Below are 22,196 nucleotides of genomic sequence, written 5' to 3'. Positions count from 1 at the left end.
GCCCGAGGAACCAGGCATCCTACAAATAAATACTGAACTGCAAATCTGTGGCAAGTTGAGAATAAATCTGCTTTACCTGAAGTGGAAGAGAAAGCAGAGTTCAAGGCTGCTACTGAATTGGTGGCCAAATGCCAATACCATTTACTTCAGGGCAGCATAAAATGATTCATCTGACAGGCTGACCCACCAGGCTAGGAAAATAAGGCCATATAACTTTCTCCTACAAGTCCTGCAGCAGCAGTCCTATGCCCTGCTGAACGGCATCCATCTCCCTCCATGGGCCACTCACTCGTGCAGAGCCAGTCCAGGACCTCAGCCATGCTTCCAAAATGATGTTGCTATTCAATGTGGTTGGTAGGTTGTATTTCCACACCTCTTTTCTGTGTACCTCCTATTCATTTGCAGTCTGTGAACTTCCTTGCTCGCCTTTCCCATTTACATATTTTGCTTCATTCAAATGCTTTTCATTCTGCTTTGGGTTTTCTTTTTTTGCTTTCTCCTCTTCCTGTGCGTGTGCAGTAGCACACCTTGCCTAGCCCCACAGCAGCAGTGTGCCCATTAGCTCCAGCTCACAAACAGCAAAAGAAATAGGTCATAAAATGTGCGTGGGGAGGAAATTCATTACAAGATCGCATGCCAAAATTTCAGATCCAGATATTTTTTTTTAAAGCCACACATGCAAGCACTGCAGTGCCATCTTTGCATGTAATTGGCTTTTTTTCCCCTCCATTGTCCTTGTGGTAGAACATCTGTTGTCTTATCACTAACTGTCCTCCCATGGCTTTGGTGTCTCTCAAGAGGATCCTGCACCATGCTGATGTAGCAGCCTCTGGTATCCTCTGTGATCTTTCAGTGTTCCCTGGGTTTGCCATCGATCACTGGGTTACCTCTTTCTGTCCCATTTCGACATCTCTACACCCTGCCACTTTGTTTGACTCACTCATCATCAGTGCAATAATGGTGCTACATAGGAGATGATGCATAGTCTTCTTGTAAAAACACTGACATTGCCATCGGGATGCCTACCTACATTCATGCGCTGGCTCTAGCACCCGCAGTCCTGCAGGACCCTGGGCAAATCATTTAATCCTTCCCTTCCCATAAATCTGTGAGCACATGAATATGAACACATGCACATGTTCCTAGGTCACAGGAGGGAAGCTGAGCTTGGGCTTCCCAGGTGCCTGTTGGTAGCCCCTCTGCTAGTCAGCCCTTCCTTTCTAGACCCCAAATGTGAAATATTTGCATTATTTGCTTTGTCTAACTTGTCCATTTAACACAAGCAGGGATGGGCTCTTCATGCATTGGTACAGCACCTTGCCCACGGGTGCTACGTAGGGCTATTGAGGCAACATCAACATGAGCGTTTTCTTATGTATTGCCTTCTGTGCAGAGACCTTACACGTGTGTGAGGCATGACTTCAGGAGAAGAATTCATATTCCTGTGTTAGAGATCAGGAAATCTGAGGTGCTAGGAGGTGATTTGCCCCATATCAGCCATGAGGTGCCTGTGGCCATCAGAAATAGGACCAGAATAATTTATAGGACTAGGAGACACTTCTTCATCGAGAGGGTGGTCAAACACTGGAACAGTCTTCCTAGAGAGGTGGTCGATGCCCCACGCCTGCCAGTGTTTAAGAGGCATTTGGACAATGCCCTTAATAACATGCTTTAACTTTTGGTCAGCCTCGAAGTGGTCAAGCAGTTGGACTAGATGACTGGCGTAGGTCCCTTCCAACTAAAAATTATTCTATTTTCTATTCTATTCTCCTCTCCTCTGCTCTACTCTATTCCCCATTTCCCATTTCCTCACCCCCCAAATCACCCTTCCTGCTTGTGCAGCGGCACCAGAGATGAGCCCCAATGTTGCGTTATCCTGGCAGCAGGGTGTTGGTTTGGTCCCTCATGGACCTTTTCAACTGATTTTTACATTTCCCTCTGAGCTGCTTTCTTCGAGGTCTGTTGTTGCCTTAATCAAGTAGTTAATTGCCATAAAATGCCTTAAACTGCTTCAGAAGATAAAATGGAGGGTGCATTAAGGGGTAAACAGGACCCAGCCCTGCTGTTTGGGGGAGCTGGTGCCCGCAGGTGAGCGACAGCAGCACCGTGCAGTGCCCTGATGCTCCCGCAGTCGCAGCTCCATGGTGGCACATCGTTACCCGTCCCTGCAAGACAAGTACAGGGACAGCTGGGTGTGAATTTCCCCGAGCCTTCTGGGAGCTGCACTTGAACAAGGACCTTGCCTGCCTTCCCTCCCTCTCCCATCCCAGGCCCTTGTGCTGTCGCTGATGCCCCGTCGCATCTCACTGATGCCGAGAGAGCCCGTTCCCCTGCAGCTCCCAGGGCCTGCTGTGCTGGTATTATCATTTTTCCTCTGAAATACGCTCCACATTTTGATGTTCTCACTCTATACTACAACTCCCTTCTGCTTCTGCATCTACCTTTAAAGCTGAAGGTTTTGCTATTTATTTTTTGCGGGCACCAGGTCAGATTTATCCCTAACAGAAGGCGACTGTTCCCGATCTGTCCTGAGGGCTCCTCTGTACCCTGCCTCTCTTCAGGGCTTTACCTTGCTGTTTTCCAAGCGTTACTATGTTGGGTCAGACTGGGATCTGTCTAGCCCAGCATCCTGTCTGGCACTGAACGCTTCAGAGACGCAAGAAGCCCCAAATCTACATTTATAGGCTAGCAAACCCCTCTCCCCGACTCTCACCGGCAATGAGAACACATTTTGTGGCTGTCCCGCTGCACGGCTATTTTTGCTCTGCAGTTCACACAGCAACTAGTTCGATTTTAAATTCTAATCCTTGGATGCAGTAGTTCTCTTTGAAAAGATTTACTACTAATCTCTCCGGTGTCTGTGACAAAGGAGTTTCTCAGCATTACCTCAAATGTTCAAATATTAATGAGGAGAGGGTTTGGTCGCTTGGCAAAGGCTGCCTTCGCTAGCACCGGAGCTGGACTTAATGATCTCTGTGCCTTTGCTACTGCAGAGTGAACATCTTACACAGGAGAGATTAGACAGACCTGACACCTTTAATAAAATATGGCCTGTATCTCTACACATGTATTTAAAGTCATTTAAATCCTTTAATGTTTTATGAAATAGCAAAGCTTTCTGTGAATCTATTTAGAATAGTCTTTAAGCGCTGCAGTAGGTTTTATTTCGACCCAACTCCCATTTGTAGTGTGCTCACTCCTTATATCATGTTTTTATATACATATAATTTTTTTCCACCCAGATGACTTTTTGAAATGAACAAAATGCTCATAAAAGGTGCACAGCTGATACCACTAGAGACTACAGTAAAGAGTCTCAAAAAGGGCTGCCTAGGAGAATCTTAAAACTCCACGTACGGGCTGAAACAACAGTCTGATTTTCCTTTATGCTCAGCACCAGTGGTCCCACTGAGCCCCATCTCTGCCAGGGTATCACCTTGCACTGGGACACGGCCACCATGGGCACAGAAGTCTTTAAAGAGAGACTGGCCACCATCAGGCAGAGCTTGGTGGCCACTCTCAGCCTAAGTCAGTACCCAGCACGGTACCTAGGAGAGCCTGGGGGTCTTACCTGAATATCTGCCTTTGTATTGGCTTCAGTTGGTTTTGGATGAGGACAAAGCTCCCCAGTTCGGCCTTGGGTGACAAACCACTGACCATGCAGCTCTGCTGTGTATCCCTGGGGCTGCCTATCCTCAGCCCTGAATCACAACCCTCCTCTCCCCATTGCCCACGCAGTGGGAAATACTGGGCCAGGTGGAGATCAGTGAATAACTGATCCTTTTTTCATTCACTGGTAATTCTGAAAAAAAAAACCCTACAAAAGCTGTGTGGCTTCAACCGTGTTCCCAGAACTCAAACATTTCTGCTTGGAAAAGGAATATCATGTGCCTTAAAACCTATGTGAAGGACGGGGAATCTCCCATTTCCCTGCAGCAGATCAGGAACGTGGGAGATCAAGTTCAGTTCCCACGACTGTCTGATTACAATTCGAACTCTCTTCTCCCATAAAAGGGCTCCAACAAGAAGACCATTAATGCATGCTCAGGCAAGCTCCATCCATCCCATCAGTGAGACCAGCTCCACTTCTTGCAAAGTATTTATCTAGTCGCTGAGACAAGGGCCAAAAGGATGCAACTGACCCCGCAGCCTTCTAGGCAGGGACTGCCCTAGGAGGGGAGTTACACGGTCCAGATCCCTCAGGCACACAGGAGACCTGAGCTGGGGCTGCCCACATCCCTTGTGAGCAGTCTAAACCCTTGAGATGTTGGTAAACCAACTGTTTCCCACACTCGTTTGAAGCTAGATTAGCATTTCATTTGCTTTTGTTACAGTGCCTAAAATGAGCCTTTTTTTTTTAATTTTCCCCTAGAGGGAGCTGAACAGAGCATCACACAGCCACACATTTTTGGTGGATTGGCTCAGAAGAGCAAGCTCTAAACTCAGGCTTTGGTTACCTTCAGCCAAGAGCTGGGTTTCGAGTGCTAAGAGCCAGAACTGTGCCTGCCCGTAGCCGTATGGGCATGTGGAGCACCAGGCTCTGGTGCTAGCAAGAAGTGAGGTCTTCCTTGAACATGAATGGGCCAAGCCTTCATTCTTTTCCCCAAAAAAAAGCACAAGTGACACCTGATCTGCAAACACAGATGACTTTATTAAAAAGAGCAGCTCCTACCAGTAATGCTGCTCTTGTTTCTACATTTTGTTGCAACATCTTAGGGTAAAAATAAATATATCTATTTGCAGCTGAGCTTATAGAGCTGCTTTATGTAGGCACAGCCTCTTCGTTGGCTTCAGTCTTCCAGGCCAGCTATGGCACAGTCAGTGGGTTGTAAATGCCAGTGGAGTGGGTTAGCAGCTCTCCCCGTAAAACCAGCTCAAAGCCTTCCACTGTTGCTGTGCGTTTAATTTCCCCACTCAGAGGCGGGTGAGAGCAAAGGCGACCTGCGTATGGAAACTTTTAATTAAACTACTAATATAGAGTCGAGTCATTTCTGGTGGAGGTTTAAGTAGTCTGCAGGAGAAGTGCTGAGTTGTGGGAGAGGAAGGCAGCGTTTGTCTCCAGCCCTGGAATTTGTCCATTCATCAAACAGTCATCCCAGGAGTTGAAGCTGATCCAATTGCGTGTCAACAACATTGGCCATGCCTCATTAGAAATCAGTTGTAAAAAGTTTTTTAAAAGAGCTTTAATTCATCTTGTTTCTTTTTTTCCCCCCTTTGCTGTGGATTTTCATCACCCGTAGTGAGAATTTTAGAGGAAATTGTTTCTGAATGGCTATTTTCCAGGGCAGACAATTTCTTTTTTTCTCTGCCTCTGGGAGAAATTCAGGCCAGTCTTTTTAAACATGAGTATCTAAAGTCAGGCTTCCAAACCCTGATTTGCAAGTTGAGCAACGAAAGGCCATTGAAGGAGCTCACCCAGTCCGAATATCACACATTTCTCGAGGTGCATCGTCATGAACTCTGACGTCCCCTAATTTTATAGCTCCAGCTCAGCCTCGACGATGAAATAAACCATCAATCAATGGCTCCATCTAGATTTCCGGAATTTTCTTTGTGACACTGACTTTACCGCAGAGAGAGCGTAGTAGGTTACCACTCGGAGATGGTGCTGGTTTACTTCATTGTCCTTATGAAGGTATAAAAGGATGTGCCAGCCATAAGGCACTACAGGACGTGTTTCCAGGGCAATCTTTCATGTACCTTCTCATCTCTGTGCAAATGACTATTATGGGCTCTATGCTAGTGTCTTTTCCCTACTGAAGCTCTGCTGACCTCAGCAAAAGGGTCTTCTAATTTACACTGTGGAGATCAGACCCAGCCCAGATTCACTGGCATTTTATACCCCTATTAATTGCTCATATTCATCCACGGGGAAATGAATCCTCCTTGTGCACGAGGAGGTCAGAGAACCACGTACTCCCCTTGCCGTGTTGAGGGGCTGTGAATGCCTGGAGGTACCAGTGAGTAGCAGTTGTCTTTCCCAGCACTTTCTGAGGCTTCTGAATTTATGTTTCTTTCATATTAGGATGAAATGAAAGCTTCCCTAAGGCCTTGTATGGAAGTGGAAGCCATCCTCATCCTACCCCACTCTAGAGCAGGGAGAGCAGGGACCAGTCCTTCTCTGCCATACAGCAGGGAATTTTTCCAGCCAGCAGACTGGACCCCTTATCTATCTCGCCACAGAAGCACCACCATAAAGAAATCTCTTTCACAAAGACATGGAAAGAAATCAAATGTCACCAACAACATACTGTCTCCCAGTCCAGGCTCTGGGACGCTGGCATTCACCCTGGGACGTGCCGTGAACCAGACTGTGAGCACTGCCGAGGCACTTCCCTACAGCTGGGAGGTACCGATCCATTATTTACCATTCTTTGTTCCTGTTTATATTCAAAAACCTGACGGCATTATTTTTTTTTAAATGAATAGTTGCTGCTCCTTAAAGAAAATATTTAAGTTTCTATAGCAAGTGTGTGCTCCTAACACACCCAGCCCATCTGGTCACACCCCCACATGTTTGAACCCATTTTTACTCAGCTAAGAAACAACCTTCTGTTCCTTCTGGAGCAGGTATTAATATTCTCCGGCTCTGGCTTACAGCTTATCTTCTCGCAGCAAGGAGGAATTCAGCGACTATCAGTTTGCTACTGGGATTTCTGAGCAAGCCATGGGACACCTTGGCCTAATTGAAGGTCATTGTGCTGAAAGGCAATTTGATTAGGAAGGGACAAAATAATTCAGCAGGATGGGGAGTGGATCCAAAAGAGAAATCTAAAACTTGAACATAGTGAAACCTTCCCGGTGTTTCTGAAATTCATGAAGCAGAAACGAAGGGCTGGATCTGCTGCAAGAGCCGGGGCTGGCAGAGGTGGAGCGGAGGCGGCTCTCGCCGTGCCGTACCGGTGCGTAGGCAGGAGGGCTCTGCCAGTCCCCCTGTGACCCACAACAACCCACTTAAGGGGGATTAACAAAAGCAATGCCGTGAACTAGGCTCTGCGTGGGAGCCCAGCCATTAGAGGTGATTTTGAACTCCCTTGCAAATATCTTCTTGCTTTGCTTCCCTTGGTATAATGGGAAAAAGATATTTCCCTTCTGGCTCATCTGTAGAGTGTAAATGCTTTGGGACAGGGACCGACTCTTGCTGTGCCTGTGCCATCCATATCAGAATTGGGCCAACACTAGGTCCTTAAGGACTGAACTAAATTACAGTCATGCTAATTAATACTAAATGACTGCAACTGTTAACAATACTGTAATACAGGCGTAGGAGAAGGTATTAGATTTCAGACAAGGTAGTTTGGGGACTGTGGTGAACAGAGTGTGCTAGGAAGGACAAACTTTCCAAACAAAAGGGTGAGCAATGGTCCAGGAGAAAGTAGGACTGACACACAGCAGCTGCCAGACAGCCCAAATCCCTGCAAGGGGAAGGGGCTACACCGCTTTGTGCCAGTCCGCTCCCATCCTCAAGAATGTTTTTACATGGAAAGAGGAAAATGCAGTGACTGAAGCATGCAGTACCTGAAGGGGGCCTACAGGAAAGCTGGAGAGGGACTTTTTACAAGGGCATGGAGTGATAGGATGAGGGGAACAGTTTTAAACTGAAAGAGGGGAGATTGAGATGAGATATGAGGAAGAAATTCTTTCCTGTGAGGGTGGTGAGACCCTGGCCCAGGTTGCCCAGAGCAGCTGTGGCTGCCCCCTCCCTGGCAGTGTTCAAGGCCAGGTTGGATGGGGCTTGGAGCAACCTGGTCTGGTGGAAGGTGTCCCTGCCCGTGGCAGGGGGTTGGGACTGGATGGGCTTTAAGGTCCCTTCCAACCCAAACCAGTCTGTGATCCTATGATTCTATGACTGAGGAGTAGCAAACAAGGCAGAAAAGGGAGATGGTGAGAAAGTCGGAAACGGCATGAAGTTTTCTGGCAGGAAGGACGAGCGGATGCAGAAGCAAGTGCACATCTTGTCGAGGGGGGAAGGCTTTCAGGGAGACAGCAAGGGCAGCCAAATGAGTGACTGCTCCCGGAGGCATCGGGAAGGCTTTTAGAAATATATCATGGGGACACAAAAGGCAAGAGAGAAAGTAGCTCTATCAATAAATAAGGAGGAAGATTAAATTAATGGTGACTCTGAAATGGCTGAGCTGCTGAGCTCCCTTTTTAAAAATCAGTCGTTAACAAGAAAAATAAGGGAAAGAGGTACTGTACAGACAATTAATTAGGAGTTCCCCTTGCAGGAGCCTGGCGAGCTGTGGCACCTCGCGATCCTCCCTCCCGTGCTCAGCCCCAGCTCAGAGGGCAGCCGTGCCACCGGGACCACCACAGCTCAGCGCAGCTCTCAGCAGATCATAGAATCACAGAATGCTTTGGGTTGGAAGGGACCTTAAAGACCATCTAGTTTGCTCTTACACTTTGTTTCTCCTTGAAGTCCTTCAGGGGCCCACCTCGGTCTCCTTCCCCCTGAAATGGCTACTGTTCCCTCATGACGGAGGTGATGGGCTGGCCTGCCTTTAATTGGAACAAGGATCGTTTCACTTTCTTGGAGATGCAGATATTTTGGACTAATGTCATCTCCTGAGCTGCCCTGGCTAATGAACAACTCCTTGTCTCAACAGACCTGGTCTCTCTAGGGCTCATGGGCATGTTTGTGCGTGAAGCATGTCTTATGCTGGTCTTTGTACTCTGCATCCACCTCTTCACTAACACATACTTGACACGTGTCCTAATGTGATAAATTATTATTTATTACTGATTCATTACTGGCTCCTGATGGAGCCCACCATGATGATTAACCATTTGGAGGTTTCAGGAGGCTTGCGGGGGTGAGATGTACTGCCACAGCACCGCAGCCGGGGTGATGGGCTTCCTCCTGCCCCCGCTGCCACCAGCTGCCTGCCTGACCCGTGCGAGGTCCAGAGTCAGACCCTCGCTGGGGTCTCCTCTCTCACGTCCCCTCCTTCAGTCTCCTCACCTCTGCGACACACGGTCAGCAAACAGCCCCTGGAAACAACCCCACTAACGAGGGAGGAAATCCATCCTCTGAGCTCAGGCTCCTATGTTTGGTGCCTGAAGTTAATTAGTGTGAATACTCGTTTCTTCGTGTCCTTGCTCCCCATCTGTAAAGTGGTGATAACAGCGCTTCCCTCTTCTCTTGGTTTTATCTGCTTGATTTTCCTTATCTACAGCTTGGGCTGCATCTTATGCTGTATTTATACAGCACCTAGTGCCACGCGATCTTGATCTTGGCTGGCATACATAGTGAGCTTAATTCAAGTAATATGTACTGAGAATTAAAATAAACCCTGGCCCAAACTGGAACATTCCCACCCAGATACAGCCCGTAGCCACCAAACTTGGATTTGCAGTGCATTTCATGAGTATTAAATGGTATTTTAAAACACTGCCATGAAACAGAGTGAAATAAGTTGAGAGAGATTTTTTTATTTAGGAAGGGAAAGTTTATGAAAAAAAGCTAAATTTATAGTGTAGTTCTGAAAAGAACATTTACGAGGATTTTAAAAACTCCGAAAGCTTCCTTAATGCCGTAGTAATGAAGGTCCCCTAAGGGACTGAAACTATGCAGTAGCCAAATCCAGGTCAGATAAATTCGCTGTTAATGATGCAACTCCTTCAAGTTTCCCCATGCAACAAAATCAGGCTTAAACTTCACTCATTTTTGCAGAAATAAGAAAGAATTGGTTTGAAAATACCAAAGACGAACTGCTTGGACTGCACGGAAAATTACAAAGGTCTCCTGAAGGTGAGTATGTGACCAAAAAGACCTGGGCTACCACCACATATAAATAAGTCATGTTGGCCTGTTTTGAAAACAAATAGTGCCTTGACAAACCAACGTAGGACTGGTTAATAAATGATACTGGCCAGGCTGATCTTACTCAGTCTCCATATTTGCTACAGACAAGTGGAAAATAGTTTTTCCTTTATAAAAACCTTCCTCTTTGTTGCTCCAGCTCTCACTTGGGTGATGGCACTCTGTGAAGCGTGGCCATCCCCTCCCTGTCTCTTTCCCAGAGGTCCAGATAGGGCAACCCTGTAATTATTAGTCCTTAAAAGCAGGGTAGTTATACATATGGGGAAATGGTCTAATAGAGAGAGCACAGAGGCTTTTTCATGGTATTTTGGGTGAACTTGAGTTTCATTCCCTCTCTGTATGACAGGGTTGATGACACTGATCTGAGAGCTCTGAAAGGCATGTGCTACTTCAGAGGCTGTTTTTCTTACTGCACAATCAACAGTCTCTCCACACCATCCAGGTACAAAATCATATTGTGGTCATACCCAAATTCAGTTCTGGTTTCAGCAGGTTTTTCCCATACTAGCTTTAATGGACACTAAACCTGCTTGCATCCAAGCACCATTTTTTCTCCACATATTTTGCAAACCTATCCAACAAGCCTCTGAATCATTTTTTTTTTCCTCCTTTTCTTTCTTCTTTTTTCCTTTTACAGTTAGATGGTATGGAGGATATTTCTGAGCTATCTTCAGTAGCTTTCTATACTGCTGTGCAGTTCTCAACCCAAACACTGTTGGTTATGTTTCGTGTAGCTTAGCACAGTGGCTGGAAACCAATACTATGGAAATTTTGTGATCCATCAAGCTGATGATGTAGGCTCCATCAACTCCCTCCTTCCACAACGTGAATAGTGATTCACTTTGAGAAAATAGCTCTCCAGAAGCAACTTTTGCAGGCTCTTACTTTCAGTAGCACACAAAACTATCGTCCCCTTGCTCAGATGGGTATTTGGCAAGACTCCTTTCACAGAACAAGGACTGGACATCCCATATTGCTTGTCACGGCACAAAACACAGCTCTTTACACCTCAGAAGAATCTTTAAATTATGGACTGATAGAACAGCCAGGGAAGAAATGCCAGTCTCTATCAGTGAATCAAAGCATTCAGCTGCATTCAGTGTCTTACGTTTCTTTCCACTAGGTCGGGCCAAGCAAAGCCAATGCTAATCGGCTGAGAGAACTGCAAATGTTTTGAAATACTGTGGATTAGGGAAAGTCCATGAGTTGGGCAGACATGAATTATTGTGTGTAGATATAAATAAATATTGTCCCTAGCTCAGCCTCTGGCTCGTGTCCAACATGCCACAAATTCATCAAAAAATGAATGGGTTAGTGTGTTAACAAGTGCCTGACAGACTATGAAAACTGCCCGGGGGGTGCACATGCTTTACTTGACCAGCTACCCTTATTTGCCAAAATTAACCCTTAGAATATAGCGGCCCTGAGCGGAGCCAGCCCACAGAAAACAAGTCTGAAGTTGATGTGCACTCAGGCTCGTCGCTTCGGCAGTGTACAGGAGATGGAAGGTGGGTGTGAGTTACACGCAGCTTTTTTCAATATCTATGTGATAGCTGCCAGAGTGAAGTAAAGAGCCCTAGGTGGAAGAGAGCTCTCACCCTGAACGGAACAGCCTACTTTGTTATCTGCAGAGCAGCAGGGACAGTTCTGTGATAGCTAAAACTTGACTTTTAAAACCAGTGTTCTGAATTACCGAGGATCTCAAAATGGCTTATCTGTAGGCTGCCTCTTTCATCTCTTGCTATTTTTAATAGCCCATTATGAATCATTTTGGTATGTTCACAAATGTTACCCTTTCTGCAAGTTCTTTGCTATGGTTGTCAACTGCTGAGGCTAATATGAACACGGTTAGTTGGTCGGGATGTGAGAGCTTCAAAAAATGACTGCTTGGCTGCATCATTTGTAATAACTGACTGCCCTAAACGTCCATAAATAAGGAGAATGTGTATTCTGCTTTTCTATAATCAAGACATCTTCAGTCTCCTTTGTTTCATTTAAGCTGAGGAGGTTGCTCTGGGCCTGGTGTCTCTTTCAGGATGATGTACACCATGGGCTAAACACTGCTCCAGCTGAAATCAACAGCACAGCGACACTCATTTTGGAGGGACGAGGACCTACTGCAGCAGCCAGGAACCCAAACAGGCAGCCTTTGAATGACATAACTTACCTGGCACATAAGCTCCCTCCCCTGTTGAGGGATTTCTGCACAGTCTGCCAACATCTCCATGAGACATTCTTCCAGAGGCTCAAAGCCAACGGTGAAGGTGTCCAGCACTGCTCTGGTCCCTGGAGCTGGGCTGCTCAACCTGCACCCCTGCAGCCTTCCCCCATGTGTCATTCTGACCACAGGCTCTTCCCTTCCTGAGGACCTGGTGGGAACAGTCTGCAGGCAGATGAATTGTCCTGACCAGGACAGCCTTCTCCTGGTATCAGCTGCATAGGGCCTTGTATCTGCAGCCTGCAGGTCCCAAACAGCTTGTGGGGCTTGCAGTCAATAGGACACATATGATATTTCTCTAAAAAAGAGACTTGATGGGTCTTCGATGTATTTTGCGATGTAAAGATTGAACAGAAACACAAGCAAGGCATTCATTTCTTTTGGCCATCTAGCATCCCAAGCTGCAAGATGCTGGGGAAGGACAGAGATTACTGCTAAGAGTGGTAGGGTTGAGCGGTCTCTCCTGCACCTCCTGTCACCAACTCCGGTGTGTTTCTCTTACATGACATTTTTTCCTCAGAAACTAAATTGATTCATGCACAAATTAGAAAAATATAAAACATTCCTCCCTTCACAGTGAGGGGGAACACTAGAGTTTCTCACTCTTCTCCCATGAGGGACTTGTTTAGCTTAACACCCAGGAGAAGGAGGGGAGCCAGACAGCCCTCCACTGCGCTCATCAGTGAGGTAGGTGTAAGGAAATTATTACAAGGAAGTGCTGCTTCCCGCGGGATCCAGAGCTCAAGTGGGTAGCAACTAACCAGTGAGGATGGGAAGGCATAAGGGGAATAAGATGATGAGTGGTTACGACCTCAATTATGTTCCACACCTGAAAGGCAAAGCCTCCCGCCACGCTGTGCCCCCGTCCCATGCCTGGGCACAGGCTCAGCACTGACTCAGAAGGAAAAGTGCCAGCGTCTGAGTCACCAGGACCACTTCTTGCAGCACTACGGGTTTTCCTTAGGGATCAATCCAAGTAAAAACAAGACCAAATTTCACTTAACTGGTGGGATGTGAGAAGACGGCAGCCCCAGGTGGTAGGACTAGCTTGGCCGCCTGCCATGTACTGCAGGTCAAGGCAGTAAGTGCCGGGGTGGAGTGGTGGGGATAAAGCCCGAGCAACCCTTGCCCACAGCATGCCGTGTCTCACCAGTGCCACCGCCCTCTCCTTCTGTGAGCTGCTCAGCCTCACGCTGTTGAGAAGTTGCCAAGGGCTACACCATTTATGCCAGGATCTGCTACCTCTGCACTCACACATTTTTGAGGTGAGGATGAGGTAGGCAGAGGAGCAGACAGAAATCCTGCCTGGTCAGACAGCATGGCCACCAGGCAGCTGGGCTTTCCTAAGAGCAAAGCTGTTCCCACACCCACCAGGTCACAAAATAAAACCATGTCCTTTCAGCAAAGAAAGTGGGCATTAAAGCTCTCCCTAATCTGACTTTGGGTGTTCTCAGAACTGCTCGGAACTATAAAAAGAATAATTTATGAAATCCCTCGATCAATTATATAATAGCATCACTGTGCATAATTGCAAAGCTCAGGAGTGTTTTTACCCTTGCAAGGCAGTCTTTTGCACTTAGGTGTTTGGTGCTGCTATGACAGCAGAAGGCATTTTTGCTGAATCCAAGAAATTCCGCTGCAGAACAACTGTCCAAACAACCTGGTGTTAAGGGGCTTGTGATGCTTCTTACATAAAGGCTTGAAATAGTACAGGGCAGGAGGAAGTAACACGGAACGGGAAATTTGTTGGAAAGCTGTGAAGTCTGTGAGACAAATAACCCGAGGCGCTGAGCAAGCCATGCCGATGTTCAGGCACTTGAGCTACGGCTGCCACAGGAGAGGACCCATCTCACACAAACCCAAGTGTGAGTAAGCACAAGGTTGCCATTGGGGTTTCAGTCACAGCTTTCACTGCGATGGCTGAGGAGCTATCTCCCCTCACCTCAATGATGCAGTGGACAGTTAATTAGGAATGTGTGAGCACTAGCAGTGGATCTGATTCAGCTTCCATTTAAGTCAATGAAAGCATTTATTGATTGATTTCAGTAAGAGCTGGTTTGGGGTTTTAAGGTTCAAGATGAAGCATACAGATGAGCAGAAATACAACCAGTTCTCCGAAGTTCAGCTGAATTATCTGGAAGTCCAGAATCTGCAAATGACGTAGAACTCTAAAGCATAATTTGTAAATACCTGGGCATGGTTGTGCTGCTTTCTCATACACAGGGTTGGGCAGTAATTAAGACAGTGCAAGTTGTCCTTCCCTGATTTGGGGCAGATGCCTGCAGGACCTACACTGGTTGGGAAGGCTCAGAGCACTGGCAAAGGTGCCTTAGGACAACCATCGTCTTCCGCTGCTGGGTAAGGAGGAGGAGCAGGCCATGCAGGCTTCAGTGGGTGTAGGGAGAGGGTTCACAGCCACTGCCATGTTGTGGATCTTTTCTCAAAACCATGCTCCTCTTGTGGTGGCCATCTCCATTCCCAACCCTCCAAGCCCACAACATCCCTGCACACCTGGTTGGGCTGGTAACAAACAAGGAGAAAAACTGCGTCCAAGAAGCAGTAGGGAATAGGGTCTGCACTGAGAGACAGGGGACAAAATCCATTTGTTCCCTCTTCAATTCCTTTTGGAGAAAGAGTAGGAAAAACACCCAGAAGAAGCTATGAAGATTTGTGAGAGGTCTTCTATGAAAGAAACCAGAAGGAACTGTAAGTACAGCAGAGAAGCTATGTCAGTGGCAGCAGAAGTGAAAGAGCAGTGCCATGCTTGGACTCAGCAAGGGATAAGCAGGGACATGGCTGGTGAAGGTTAATGGGGGCTGGCAGACCTTCCAAAAACTACATTCAAGGAACAGAGGCAAAGGCATCCAAATGAGGACAGTAAAGAGTGACAATTGCTTCCAGGAACTGGAGCCCACAGCAACTGAATTAGGACTGTTTGGGCATCATTTGAAATGAGGAGGAAGCTGAAGCTGTTTCCTGGAGCTTGGCACAGGGGGCTTCATCACGCTCAGTCAGCCCCCGCGGAGGGACAGGAGACAGGGACTGAGCAGATGGGTGCTGCCATGCCTGTCACGTCTCTCAACACGAGTGCTGCTAAGGCTGCCTACCTGGGCAAAAATGCCGCTGAGGGAGAAAAATGAGCCAGGAGTCCTGCCAACATAGGTGTTGCAGGGTGGGGTTTAAACCCAGCCAAAGCAGAGGGGTGGAGAGGGTGATGGGCTGATGGGGATAGCAACTCATGGCCTTAGGGTGAGCAGAAAAGAGTGATGGGGCAGAGGGAGGAGGGGCAGAAAGAGCCATCCTATAGTTCCCGTAGCATGCACGTGTCGCTCTCACTGGGAGCTGGTGGTGGGCAGAAGTGAAGAGACACTGGCTGTGGTGGGGGATACTGGGCTGTGGAGCTTGGAGAGTCTTGGTGCCTTGAGCTCCTCTGGGCAAAGCATCGCCTGGGGTCCCTCTGCCGCTGCCGGGGGACGCCTGCCCCTCCCGAGGAGTAGGGAAAATGGGTTAATAGCGGGCTAGCAAAACACAGCTCTGCATCTGGTGCTGAGAAGCTGCGAGCATGAGCACTGGTGGGCTTTGTGCAACTAATGGCCATGTCTGCGGAGAAGACACACTCTGCAGAGCGCTGCCTGCCTTTTCTGGCTATCAGGCTGAGAAGCACTTCCACAAAACAGTTAATGTGTGTGTACCGAGCACTTCCTGAGCAGTTGCTGAGTATAGGAGATCAGTTATGCAAGCTGTTTCTTCAGTTTTAATCTGATTTCCTCCCTCTGCTCTTAATAAATCTTATTTTTATTAGATCTTTTGAGTCCTAGGCAGCTTGGGAATTTCACATAGATTTTCCAGGAAAAGAAAGACCTCTGAAAGGAGGTATGGAAAAAAAAAAAGAAATGGGGTCTGGAGATATTCAGGCAGCAATTCTCAGCTGAAAAAGCACAGGACACAGGTCTTTTTCTTCAGAATGTCGTTTTCTGGGCAAAGGGCTGCTGGAAAAAGTTATTGTTGACTCTGGCTGAGAACTTTAAGGGATAAGAGGTATCACTACTTGTCAGAAACAGCAATGTCAGGGTGAGCTAAAAGGGGATGGCTGATGTGATGGGGGATTGGAGTGGGTTCTGTAGCTCCTTTGTGAATCTGTGTGGCTGCTTGCTGCTGGTCTTGCCATTTATTAAGGGTGATTCCCCTCACGCCACCCTCAGTATGGTTCATCCCCAGTCATCTTGATATTTACTTCACATTGCCTACACGTTTGCACCAGATTTGACATCAACTCCAAATCTGATCACAGCTGAATTTACACCAGACACTCGACAAAGCTCTACCTCAGGAATATCTGGAAGTTTTTTACTTGAAGTAAGCTATTATAGCTCATAGTCCACTGCAGGTGGTGAACAAGCAACACAGGGCTTGCCAAAAAATGGCATACCACAGGGTCAGCACAAGGCCACCTTTGACAGCTGGGAAGAGGCAGCAGTTTCTAGCTTCTGCTGATTTCCTATGGTATATTTGAACTCTACTTTGGGAAAGAAATCAGTCTGGCATGCTACTTCAGAAAGGCTACTGAGACCTGATCTACCAGAACCACTATTTCACTTGTTCTTGAAAGCTTTAACTACTCCGAAACACTGGAATCAGGACAGTGGGAAGGGTCTGAGGGTTTTGGTATGGGGTTTTTTTGCCTGCTACATGCCACTTGCAGTTATTTGCTGATGCAAGTCTTTAATAGCATGGAATTGGCATGTTTCAGGCTCTCAGTTGGTACCCACAGATTTTGCTCCTGGTTGTGGGGTTTCTTTATTTAAAAGACCAAAATATATCCATACTTCAATCCTGCATCGATATAAAGCTTGTGCATCACAAATGCTGATTTGTAGAAAATCACAGAAACCCCCAAAGCCATGCCATCACAAGTGACTGAAGGAACTACTTAACTGGTCATCAGGATCACCGGGAGTTTCTCAGCCACTGAAGCTGGGACAAGCCCTGGCTCAAGCAGATCTCAGCAGGGATGTAACTGTGGCGGTGCCCTGATACCTTTTGCTCAGACTAGATGCCTTAAGCAGTCAATCAACTTTCTATCATTACAGTCTGGCTTGGCCTTTAATACTTTCTTAGTTCTTCTTATCTGTTATTTCTGTCTTTCTGATATGTCCTAGTGCCCTTCACTTTGGACACCATTTCTTCTGTTACATACTGGGCCCCCCAAAAGCAAATACAGTCGGGCTTCAGCTGACCAGGGTAGAATTGCACTAAGCTCCAGCTTCCCCCACGGTGTATTACTGAACTACACAACAGTCACAGTTCTGAAGTGATCTGTAAAGGTTACCACAATAGCAGCAGGATGCCTTTTTATTTATTTTGCACTTGGCTTTTAGAGTTCCCTATCTGAAAGTACATCAAGTCTCTGTGGAGCTCTAACATCGATGCCACATTCTCTGAAGCAAGGAAAATATAATATTTTTATAGTCGGTCTTTAAATCTTTTTCTGACAACAAATCAATCTTACAAGAAGCCTTGTTGGTGTTATGAGTAACAGAAGGAGAGATTTTTGAGATTAAAGTATAATAATAGTTTGCTGTCTCCACAAATTTGCCCTTTCGTGGATCAAACTCTTGCATTCTGCTGCTGAGATCTAATTAAGCCCCACCAATCAGATTTATGATAGTACTAATAGGAAAAAGGATTGTATAATGCTGTTAATATGTGCTCTATAATTAACAATAATGGGAGTTGTGTGGTTAAATGCCCCTTGCATCACCCTGAAAACAGACCCGTAGATGCAGTGTTTACTTTATAACGGCGGCGAAGCAATGGATACCGAGCAATTGCCCATCTTAGCAATCAGCAGAGAAGTCAGAGATGCTTCAGGAATCACTCTGCTCCAAAACAGTGCTTGACCTTGGAGTCCTGTGACAGGAGATGAGTCTTGTCCTGCAGCTCTCTGCGTGGTCCTGTGACACCGGTACCCGGGCTTGTGGGAACTAGATCGTGGGAGCTGAGCGGGGAAGGTGCTGAGAGCTCCCTGGCAGGGTCGTACCCCCTTTTCTGTAACCCTGTGCAGTGCCCAGGTGCTTTCTGGAGCCTTCAATATTTCGTGGAGCCAGCTCCCACAGAATCAGCACTATGCAGACCCAAACCTTTGGTAATGAGATCCAAAACCTGTGGAGCCATTTTTGGCTGAAATACAACTCTGACATTTGGATAGTTGTGTCCACTAACTCTCTACGAGTAGCTTTAGTGGCTAAACCTAAACAGGTACATGACATTCTGTGTGCCCTAAACCATCACTACTGTTTCACAACAAGGTATTGCTCTGTCTTGAGACCTGTGGATAAGATTCTCCTTAATTAGTAAAGAAGTGTTTCCCCGCTCCCCCTCTCCACGGGTGCAATTTATTACCCAAGTGAAAGGCAATGAAAATCATTAAACCTTAAATCTCAGCCCTGACGCAGACCACTCAGCTACCTCAGCCTTTTCCTCTCTGACCCAAACTGCCCTAAAACCAACCACAATTCCAGCCCTCTGTGTAACCATTGTGTGTGTTTGTGACGTGATGTTTATTTTATTTTTGCAGGTGTAAATTTAAGTTGAGGCCAAATCTGTGGAATTTACAAAAGCTAGCGATGCAAACAGGAACTGTGAAGTGATATATGCTGAGTGATGAGAACTCAGAGTGAAACAGGATATTAATTGTAAGAAATGTGAAGTCCTAATTTCTCCCCAGCTCCCCAAATAGAAAGAGAGTGGAAATAAATGCTTCAAAGAAGGATACTCTTGGTGAATTAGAGTGAGTGTTTTCGTTTTATCTTCCTAATAATGATTTAAGATGACTTTTGCATGAATTTAAGCACTATAAAGAAATTAAAGCCTGGGAGGAAGATGGTTCTGAGGAAGATTTCTATGTTAAAATATTGAGAATGATTTTCAAAAGCATTTAAGTGACTTATAGCCTACATCTCCTGAACTTAAAACTCTTAAGAGAAAACATTTTAAAGGTGCCTGAGGGTGCAATTACACTTTACAGCTTGAGCAGTCCTAGCCATTCCCTTCCCTTTTAGTTCAGACTCCAGTCAAGGCCCCTGCCTCCATGCCTCACACCAGCTTTCAACCTATCAGACCCTGCGCTGGGTGAGTTTAAACAGTTAAACCAGCAAAATAAGCATTTTTTCCCCCTCAGGTTAGCAAATTCAGGCATTTTAGCAAACGATCCAGCCACCCCCAGAACGTGTACGAGGGGAGGATGAGCTGACAGGTGGGTCAGCTCTGCAACCTGACCTCCTGCAATGCATAACTTCACCCAAGGGCTATAGAAATCAACCTTTCCTTTTCAAAAATTACTTTAGGAACTAAATACAGATTTTATTTTATATTTTTTACCAAGCCTTCGGCTCTTTAAAGCTCAGGTTCTTTTGGGAATGAGACTCCATGTCCTCAAGAATTAATTTATGTTTTATTAGATCTCCTTTGGTTGTTTTACAAGTACTGTGCCGTCTCCCCATGAACTCCACAGCACCATCGTGCTCTGTCACAGATGGCATGTCGAGTCTGCAACTGTTAACTGAAAACGAGCCCAGGGATGCAGATGAGGGGATTGCAACCGGTGCCAGAAACAAGCAGCTGTGAGGATGCCCCAGGCAGGGCTCTGCGCTGCTTCTTCATGGGAAAGGTGTCTAAGTCTCCACTTCGGCCCCAACTCCCACCTGAAGGCACATGAACGCCCACCTGTGAATGCCTTAATCTGTTATTATACCCCAAAACCCGAAATCCACCGGGCTGGTCTCCCCCTCGGGAGTTACTTTTCAGTTTACAGGTGACGCTCGGTGGGAAGCTGCTCCGGCACTTGCTTTACAGGCCCAACGCTCAACCACTTTCCCCCCCGGACCGCCTCTCCACAACCGCCCAGGGCCGGGAAACGCTTCTCCCCCCCGTTCCACAACCACGGGGAGCAGGAGGCGGTGGGCTCGGCCTGCACAGGGCTCCTCCCTCCTCTGCCGGCCCGGTAACGGCGGGGCCGAAGGCGCCTCCCCGCAGCCTGGGCCCTGGCCCTCTCCCAGGCCCCGTCCCGGGCCCTGTCCCGGCCTCCCCGCCCCGCCGCTCCCGCCTCGCCCAGCGCCCCACCGGAAGCGCCGACCCGGAAGCCGTTTGGAGGTCACGGCGGGCAAGATGGCGGCGCCCGTTCGGTGAGGGGAGAGGGCGGCGGGAGCAGCGCTGCGGCCATGAGCGCCGCCCGCCGCTGCAGCCCGCCCCGGGCGCTGGCAGGTACCGCCGCCGCGGGGGAGCGAGGGCCCCGGCGGGGTCTGGGGGCGGAGGGGGGCCGCGCCCGGCGCTGTGGGGGGCCGGTGGGGTGAGCAGGGCCGGGGCAGCGGCTGGGGCCGGGTCGGCCCGACCCCGGGGCTGTGAGTAGTCTCTGGGGCTGCTCTATATAGTGATATAGAGAGCCTGTATATACCCCTCTGCATAGGGATATAGGTGTCCTGTCACACAGGGGTGTCCTCCTGGTGCACTTGACTTTGGTGCTGCTATGTCAGCTGCTTCCTTTCAGTGCTGCTTGTGCCATTTGTGCCAAGATGAATTATTTACAGCATGTAGAGATAGTCAGGGAAGAAGAAACTAAAAATGTATTTCGGGGGAGCTGGGAGATTTGGAAGAAAACCCCCAAACCATCAGGGCAAGCCTGTTCTTTTATTTGGAGCCTGCAAACATGTTTCTTCCAGCCAAGCAGCCCTGGTTCCCGTTTGTTGGGGTGTCTGGAGTCACAGCTGGCAATAGGCACTGCGGTCTGAGTCAGGAGAAACTCAGTGTCAGAGAAGGAACTGGAATCTAATGTTCTGATTTTTTTTCTTTAAATAGGATTATTTCTTTGGCAGCTGAAGAACACTGGAATACGGCAGATACCATGCCAGTTTGGGCACCTGTGCCGCGTAGCCAATGACAGATTGATTACATTTCAGTACTTTAACTTTCTCAAACGAATGGTAAGTCAGGGAGTGTATTTATCCCACCTTTTTCACTCTTTTGTTTTGTCCCATGTGATGAGTCCAAATGGAGATTAGTTGATAAAAACAGTATTTTTCATATCTACCAAGCTCAGGCAGTTCCAAGCATCTCCTTTTCTGTGCTGCACCAGAGTTAAACACTTGGCATCTACAACATCTGAGCTTAGAGGAAACCCACTGTGGCAAGGACAATGCCGTCTGCTGCAGTGAGTCCTCTACCTGACGAGGGGCTTTCTGTGCCTTTGGAGTGGAGCGCTCATCTCATGCTGAGAAACGTGAAATGAAATTGTTTTCAAAGTTATTATTTGTTAAAATGCCAATAAGCAAATCAAATCTTGGCTAGCAGTCGTACAAGCAATAAATAGAACTCACTTGTGGAGGTAGTGTATTCTGACTGAAGAGTTAACCAGTTAATTTGAATCAAAACTCCTGAGCTCATTAACTTAATGGGTTGCGTTCTATAGTGTGCTGTTAATTTTAGGTATTAAAGGAGCTGTAATTATAATTCAAACCTTTGAAATTGTATCTTCTTCTTTGAACAGTTGTGTCACATGTAAGAGGATGGTAGTAAAAGACATATTTTGCTCTTCCCTGAGTTGTGTCCTGTGTGTTGTACTTTGAAGCTGTATCTATGAAATAGGGATAAGACTAAGCCTTAGAGCGAGTGACAGCTTTGACCGCAAGAAGCGTGTGCATCTGTTGGTATTTTTTGAGCTCCAGTCCTGTACGAAGCAAGAGATGGGGGTGGGGTCTCTTCCACGCTTCTGGGGATCATCGGCACTTTTCAGATTCTTTTTTTTCTCTGTTGATTTGAGCTGCATTCACATCACTCATTCAGAGTTGAAAAGATCAGATCCTTCTTCCTCATTATAATTATTAACGTGTAAATTATTAGTTAAAAGCTCAGTCTTTTTATGCCTGTCTCTTGTTCTTGAAATATATAGAGTATTTTAGGAAAGAAAATAGAAAGATAGGAGAAGCTGAATGTGCTTTTTTTAATTCCGTGTTTTATTCTGTAAGAGTTCTAAAAGAGAGGAGGCAATTGCTAACTTTCTTTTCGATATATGTTTGTTTGAACTCCTGTTGAAAATTGCTAAATCTAGTAAATTAGGATAAAGCTTGGGGCAAATAGTAACAGCCTAATGTGGGAGATGAT

The 22,196-nt window shown here is 46.9% G+C and overlaps 1 protein-coding gene across 1 annotated transcript in view; it reads left to right on the top strand.

Moving 5' to 3' along the window:
- The first annotated feature begins 20,197 nt into the window (after nt 1–20,197).
- COX10 (cytochrome c oxidase assembly factor heme A:farnesyltransferase COX10) overlaps nt 20,198–22,196 on the top strand; it is a 106,145-nt gene continuing 104,146 nt past the window's right edge. The window contains exons 1-2 of the mRNA XM_068413197.1: nt 20,198–20,303; nt 20,895–21,019. Of these exons, the coding sequence (XP_068269298.1) occupies nt 20,261–20,303; nt 20,895–21,019 (168 nt within the window). The 5' untranslated portion in view covers nt 20,198–20,260. The remainder of the gene's footprint in view (nt 20,304–20,894; nt 21,020–22,196) is intronic.

The sequence above is a fragment of the Nyctibius grandis genome, chromosome 15 (genome assembly GCF_013368605.1).
Source record: "Nyctibius grandis isolate bNycGra1 chromosome 15, bNycGra1.pri, whole genome shotgun sequence".
Lineage (NCBI taxonomy): Eukaryota > Metazoa > Chordata > Aves > Nyctibiiformes > Nyctibiidae > Nyctibius > Nyctibius grandis.
This window is presented reverse-complemented; position numbering and strand designations above follow the sequence as displayed.